The 7,473-nt window shown below is 54.2% G+C and overlaps 1 protein-coding gene across 4 annotated transcripts in view; it reads left to right on the plus strand.

The window, feature by feature from the left end:
• SCARB1 (scavenger receptor class B member 1) overlaps nt 1-7,215 on the plus strand; it is a 74,855-nt gene extending 67,640 nt beyond the window's left edge. The window contains exons 12-13 of one of the 4 annotated variants that reach the window (XM_007448649.1): nt 2,395-2,523; nt 6,241-7,215. In XM_007448649.1, the coding sequence (XP_007448711.1) occupies nt 2,395-2,523 (129 nt within the window). In that variant the 3' untranslated portion in view covers nt 6,241-7,215. Of the gene's footprint in view, nt 1-2,394; nt 2,524-6,240 lie in introns of those variants that run through there. The other 3 variants (XM_007448651.1, XM_007448650.1, XM_007448652.1) reach the window with 3 other exon arrangements.
• Nucleotides 7,216-7,473: the final 258 nt, after the last annotated feature.

Raw genomic sequence — 7,473 nt, forward strand, 5'->3', positions numbered from 1 at the left:
AGGCCCTGAGGCAGGGGTGGGTTAGGTGTGTTGGAGGCTCCCGTAGGGCCAGGGTGGCTGGAGGGGAGTGGGCATGGGGGCAGTCGGGGGGGGAGGTGGTGTCTGAGAGGCCGACGTAGGTCATGCCTGGTCCTGTAGTGCAGGGTGAGCAGCTTGGAACTGATTCTGGGGGTGACGGGAAGCTGTTGGAAGCTGTAAAGGAGAGGAGTGAGTAGGTCAGTTAACGTGTGGCCGCTTGGTCTTCCGACGGGAGAGCAGAAGCAGCGGTACCAGTGAAGAGGCCCAGGTGAGCGGGGATGGTGGCTTGGACCAGGATAGGAGCAGGTATTTGGGGAAGGGAGCACAGATGGAGAAGAGCCCTGAAGAGCCAGCCCTGGGGCATCTACCGTTCAGAGGCAGGAAAAAGAGGGGGCGACAACAAATACCCCCCCTTTTTTTTTTTTTTGCCATATGTGGGCCTCTCACTGTCGTGGCCTCTCCCGTTGCCGGACGCGCAAGCTCAGCGGCCATGGCTCACGGGCCCAGCCGCTCCGCGGCACGTGGGATCCTCCTGGACCGGGGCACGAACCCGTATCCCCCGCATCGGCAGGCGGCCTCCCAACCACTGCGCCACCAGGGAGGCCCTACCCCCCTTTTTTTTGGCCGCGTTGTGCAGCATGCAGGATCTTAGTTCCCCAAATAGGAATCGAACCCACACCCCCTGCAGTGGAAGTGCATAATCTTAACCACTGGACCACCAGGGAAGTTCCAACAAATACACCTTCTTGATTTGGCATCATTCATTCATTCATGGCATTCACTGACACCTTCACAGCTTATTGGAGGGGGTCACTGTGCACAGTTTTGGGGATACAGACATGAGTAGGATGTGAGGTCTGGAGACCAGGGGGCTTTAAGTAAGTTACTGCCGTCACATGGTGACAAGGCCTGTGGATGCAAGGCCCCCGGGGCAGCGGGGATGGGTGGGCAGCTACCTGGTGGACAGGGGACACTGCTCAGTGGCAGGGAGTCTTGAAAGGTCATTTTGAATCCATGAACCAGAACCTCCACCGCCGGTGCCCCTGCCCCCTGAGTTGTCCTGGAGCCACAGGCCTCAGCCTCGGTCGGGGGCTGCCCAGCTCCCTGGCTGCCCCTCGGGCCACCTGCAACGCCTGCTTTCTTGCTTTAGCTCCGGCAAACAGCTTTTTCTCTTTTTCCTCTTCCTCAGAGGCAGCTCGCATGCTTGCTTGATTAACTTGCTTGCTTGTTTGCTGGGGCGAGGATAAACCTTTCCAGGCTCTTAACCTGGGCTTTCAGACCCTTAACCTGATTTCCTTTCCAAATTCCCAATCCTTTGGGGGAAAAGGTTTGCACTGGTGTGAGGGTACCAGGGCCTCTGGTGTTTTGGGCCCCCAGTGAACATTCGGCGCCCGGTCCTCTGTCACTGCCCCAGCCAGAGCAGAAGGGAACTCCCTAGGATTTTTGGAATGAATTATGCTGGGAGGACAGAGAGGCCAGAAGCCCTAGCCCCCAACCCGTGGATGCCTCCCTAGGGCCAGCATCACCGTGGGTTTCCAGGAGTGAGGCCCGGGGAGCAGCGGTGAGGGGCTGGACCAGACAGCCTCTGCCCTCTGTCTCTCCTAATGGTCTGTCAGAAGGGGGAGTGGGAAGACGGTGAGGATGCACAATGTGAAAGCTTCCCTGCTTCACATCCCCCATTCGTGTCCCCCAAATCCGATAAGAATATCATCGTCTCTACTGACCATGGTTGAGGCACCCTCCCCGCAGGTTTTGCTGGAGGCCCAGTGGTCGAAATTTATCCTATTATGTATTTTTTGGTTTAGCAGGGGTTAGGCCTTATGTGTTTTTATGTATCTGTCCTGATAGGGGGGGAAAAAAAAAAAAGAAAAGAATGGCATGTCGTTAAACTCAACGTATTTTAATTTCTCTTTAAAGACATTTTTCTTGTCAAGTCATTCTTGAAAGAAAAAAAATTTTTTTTTAGACGGAAATGTCGCTGTTTCTGGTTGATTTAAAATGCCACCTACTAGCTCAGTCAGTAGAGCATGAGACTCTTAAAATGCCACTTGCTCAACTCTCTGAGTCTTGGCCAATCCACCGTGCCCAGCATGGCCCATCTCCCCCCCTTGATTCGGCTTAAATTTTCAGGCTGACAAACCCTTTTCAGCTCAGCTTGCCCATCTGACCAAGTGTGTTTCCTGAAGATGCCCGTATTTCTGTCTTTGGTGAAAGACACCATCACTCCCCAAATCTCAGCCAACTCCAGTCATTAATGGTGGTTGGACTCTAAAATTCTGTACCCCACCCTCTGCTGTTTGAAAATCAGAGAACCGTGTAAAAACCGTGTGTGTTCGGCTGCAACGTCAACTATAAATTAGCTTGGTTATCTTCTAGGACAAGTGCTATTTATTTTGGAGTAGTAGTAAAAAGGGCTCAAAGGATAAGGAGGCCATTCAGGCCTATTCTGAATCCCTGATGACATCAGCTCCCAAGGGGACTGTACTGCAAGAAGCAAGACTGTAGGTGGGTACCAGGTAACACCTCTCGCCCCCCATCCCCTCCCATAGTGAGTAGAACTCTGGCGGCTTGAAACGTTTGGGATCTCACACATCTCGCCCCCCATCCCCTCCCATAGTGAGTAGAATTCTGGCGGCTTGAAACGCTTGGGATCTCACACATCTCTTCAGCCTGAACTTCACCTGGAGTGTCTACAGATTGAAAATACGTATTTGTATATTTTGCTGTCTTCTTACGTTCCGAGTGATCCTAGGCGTGGCAGGCGATGGAGGGTGACTAGTGGGCTGGTGTCTTATTTGCAAGGTTGTCTTAGAAAGGCAGGATCGAGGTTTAGGTCTCAGCTGCTTCTCAAACCTCTGGTGCAATATAGACTCTTCTGGGAAAGTCTGCGAAAAAATGCAGATCCACGGGCATCCTTCTAGACCTCTTGGAATAGCATCATGGATGGGGCCCAGGAATCTGTATTTTAATGGCCCCCTAACAGGATTCTGATGTAGATAAGTTTAAATAAATCCGGATGACTGTGGCCAAGAAAAAGGAATTTAGGCATCACCTGGGCACCAGCTGTAGATCTAGGACTCAGTCTGAGGGTATGGTTGCCAGACTGAGCAAAAACAAACAAACAACCCCAAGAAACAACAACAACAAACAGATGCTCAGTTAAATGTGAATTTCAGGTAAACAGTGAATGATTTTTAGCCTAAGTGTGTCCCATGAAATTATCAGTATGTGCTTATACAGAAAAACTGTTTGTTGTTTACCTGAAATTCACATTTAACTGGCTACCCTCCTTCATCTGGCAGCCTACCTGCGGGAGACGGAGGCTAGTGCCTTTGGGGGTTCACCTCCTGGGCTGTGTTCCTTTAGGTCTGAGGTCTTAGGAGAGCCAAGTCCCGCCAGGGTATGTGACAGGCAGAGCTCTGGGCCCTACAGTTGGGGTTTGGGCAGGGGTGAGTCGCTCTATGCTTATACCTCTGATTATAGCTGTTATTTCGGTTTCTGAAAAATGTGCCACCCTCTCCAGCTTCTGGGGCTGGGCCTGCTCGCGTTTAAATAGCTTTCTTGAGAGCCACAGGCTGGGGATGAGGTGACAGCCCTACTCTTTGGGACCAGTTGGCTGCTTCCAGTTTGCTTGGATTGCCAGGGCTGGAGGAGGAGATAAAATAGAACATGGGCGCTGGGCGTGGGTGTGTTTGTTGGCAGGTACTGCCAGCCCTGCAAGGAGCGGGAGGGAGGGACCGCTGTGCCCCCAGCCAGGCTCTGGGGGCCTCCTACTGCCGATCTGGGGATAAGAGAGCCCGATCACGTCAGGGCTGGGTGTTAAGGGGGTGTCTTCCTGAGCTTGGGGGGCAGGGTGTCCTAGCTGGAGACGAGCCCCCCGTTGCCTTCCTCTCTCCCAGAATTCCTCTTGGGATGCCCTTCTTGTGTACAATTTGGCCCCATTGGCACCCCTGCCCCCTTGCAGCCACGATTCCCTTCTGCAGAAACTTGCTTGGCGTTCTCGTGGTGCAGGGGTGGGGTCTTCAGGCAGAGAGATGGGGGTTATTCGCGTTTAGCACAGATAGAGCTGGTGTTTGTGAGGTCTCAGCCCCATGGCTGCACCTCCCTGGACACAGCCAGGATGTCCTGCTCCCTGCCCCCCCACCAAAAATAAAAATAAAACAAAACCAAAGCTGGAGTCTCTTTGTGATTTTACCAACAGAATCCAAATGTCAAGTTATTAGGGAAGTTTTTGATTAAAGAGATGCTACTGCCCTGTCTTCTGGAAGGCAGGTCAGCCTTCGGCCCGGATGAGACCCCTATCCCCGGTCACGTGTACTTGGGGAAGGCAGTGTCCTGTCGGGTCTGCTTTAGGGGACCAGGCACCTGGGAAGCAGCCAGTGGTCCTGGAGACCTGGAATCCCTGCAGCTCGGCCTCCAGCCTGTGCTGAGTCCCTGGGGGAGGTCCTATACCTTGCCCCGCGTCTGGGCATGGGGATGGCCTTGAGGGGCTGCTTTGCTCCAGGAAAGGGAGGATTGTGTGAGTAAGAAAAGACAGCCCCTCTTTGCAGACATGCCTGCTTTAGGGCTGAGGGCTTGGCAAACAGAGTACACCCCGTTTATACCCACTTGGCCGGGTGCCCTTGTGCAGTGAACAGCCTGGACAATGGTACTGGTCAGCCCTTCAGGTACATGTTCCAGGATCTCTTTTGCTGTCTCATGAATCTTTCTCTCATTAATTCCAAGTCCTCATTCCTCAGTTAAACGGAAGTGTATTCCTTGAGGGTTTGTACATGTGTCTTTCTTGGGAAGGCAGTTTCCCCTTTGCACTTTTTTTTTTTTTTGCGGTACGCGGGCCTCTCACTCCTGTGGCCTCTCCCGTTGCGGAGCACAGGCTCCGGACGCGCAGGCTCAGCGGCCATGGCTCACGGGCCCAGCTGCTCCGCGGCATGTGGGATCTTCCCGGACCGGGGCACGCACTCGCGTCCCCTGCAACGGCAGGCGGACTCTCAACCACTGCGCCACCAAGGAAGCCCTCCCCTTTGCACTTTTGAGCGAGGCTTTCTCCAGTCGTGGCTCTCTGGGCCCACATCGCTAAGAATCCCCCACCCCCGACCCCGCTGTCCCATGCTGCCTCTGTGTCGGGGGGTGTGTCGGCAGGGGCGCAGGCCCACCCCTCTTTGCCCCTGGCTGGAATGTGGCTCGGTGCGGGGAAGCCTGAGCTCTGTCCCCGAGGAAAGGAGTCAGGAATCCCCCACCGCTCCCTACCCAGAGTGGGGTTTGATTTACCCCACCCCGCGGTGAAGCAGGCCCCTGGGGGTGGTGAGCAAAGGCCCAGGTGGGTAGGGGCGTCCGGGGTTTTCCGACCACAGCTGCTGGGCAAGGAAGCCTCTCCATTCTTCGAGGGGAAGGAAGACAGAGGGCTTGGGGGGATGAAAAGTTGCCCCCAATTCTTATCATCATGGCTACCTTTAAAATTTTCCTTAAATTGAGAAACTTACAAACGTAAAACTAGATGAATTGCATGCTCTGAGTTCCCTCTCACCCAGACTCAACAACCCTGTTAACATTTTGTCGTATTTCACCTTTTCCCTGTGTGTCCTTTGCCCCCCTCGCCAAGTCTCACTGCCCCTCCCCCTCTCCCCAGAGACGCCAGGAATCGCCAGGAATTTGGTGTTTGCATGTTTCTTCCCTTCTAAACCTGTATATATGTATCCATGAATGACAGGTAATTTTTAAGAAGCTTACCTCCGTGGTGTCAAACTATATGAATCACTCCGCAGCTGGATTTCCCCTCTTCAGTTTTTCTGTGTGACAACTGTATAGGTTGACTATGATCTTGTGACTCTGCCTTTTAAATGCATTCTGATATCAGTGGACATTTAGGTGGTTTCTAGCTTTTCTGTGTTAACAGTATTGCTTATATAAGCCCTGGACTCCTTGCTCTGCCCTTCTCACTGTATTAGGCAAGTCTCTTAGGGTCTCAGTTTCCCCATCTCTAAGATGGGTGAGAGCAGGACAAGATGGTGTTTCGTGAGATTAGGAGACCCTTTGTAGTGGAGTCCCAGGAGTCTGTAGGTCACTCCAGTCTTCTCTCATCTCGAGCTTGATGGGGCGGGCTGCAGATGGGGGCTCCAAGGGGGGTTTCCATGCTGGTGGAGGATGTACAGGGGCGGGTCCGGGGTCCGGGCGGGGCTTGGTGGGCGGGGCTTAGTGATGCAGCACCTCCCCTTTTCTCCACAGGGTCCCAAAGATGCCGCCAGCCAGCCCAGCCTGGCTACTCAGCAAGACCAGCTCTCCAGCCCCTACACCCCGCTTCTTCAGGACTCTCTCAGGGGACAGCCCACTAATCCCAAAGTCTGAGCCACCCCCTGCTACCACATGCCTGTCGCACACTGCACACACCCCCAGCACGTGTCCACGTGTGTGCACAGGTGTGTGCAGACAGGGATGGAGCCGCTGCTGAGGGGACTTGGGGAGAGGCTCGTCAACAAGGACTGTTCCGGAACCTTCTCTCCAAGTGATCCACAGGCCCGACCACTGGTGGTGTGGGCACGGGGTCCCCTCCCTTGGGTGAGCGAGCCTGGGCTCTTAAGGACTCAGGTCACCTCTCCCCAGCGGTCCTCTCCATCAGTCTCGAAACACTGCAGCCTCCGCCTGGTGGCTCACCCAGGCAGGACAGGGACTTTACTCCGAGGGGCTGGCCGCTGTCCCGAAACCTAGCCCAGGAGTGCAGACTGCTTGTGCCCCATCCAGGTGGGCCGTGGGCCGTGGGCCGTGGCTCAGCGCCCAGCCCGGACCCGGAGCTGTGGCCACTGGACACCCATCTGGGCCTCAAAACGGAGATGCCTCCGACCCCATCCTTAACCCCCTGCAGGATCGTGATCTCCCTGAAGTCTACACAGGCGCTGGATTTGGGTGTCTGCGCCCCTTCCCTCCAGCCTAAACTGACATGTATACTGAGCCGGCCACTCCCTGGCTGGGGTGGCAGGAGGCTGTGCTCTGAGCCGCCGCCCACCAGGGTCCTCAGCTCTTCGGTGCCAGGGAGGAGGTGGAGAGGCCCTGGGCCCATCAGCCTGGGTGTCTGGTTGGGTGACCCGTCTGCCCGGGGCTCCTGGTCTCCGGGGCAAACTTCTGTCTCTTTTCTACTGGAAGAGAAATGAATTTTATCATCTTTTAAAAATAATTCACAGTTGAAATAATAAACCTTTTTAAAAAGTGACTGATTGAGTGTGTGACAGCCTGTTTGAGGGGGGCTGGTAGGCCCCCTGGGAAGTTCTGGGCTCTTATTTTCTTAGCCAGTAGCTCCCTCCTGGTTACTGCCATGAGTGTCTCTCAGGGACTGGGCTGCAGACTTGCCTTTTCCTTGTTTTAAAATTTACTTATTTATTTATTTACTTATTTATTTTTGGCTGCGTTGGGTCTTCGTTGCTATGTGCGGGCTTTCTCTAGATGTGGTGAGCGGGGGCTACTCTT

Source organism: Lipotes vexillifer, unplaced genomic scaffold, assembly GCF_000442215.2.
Source record: "Lipotes vexillifer unplaced genomic scaffold, Lipotes_vexillifer_v1.1 scaffold21, whole genome shotgun sequence".
NCBI classification, from domain to species: Eukaryota; Metazoa; Chordata; class Mammalia; order Artiodactyla; family Lipotidae; genus Lipotes; species Lipotes vexillifer.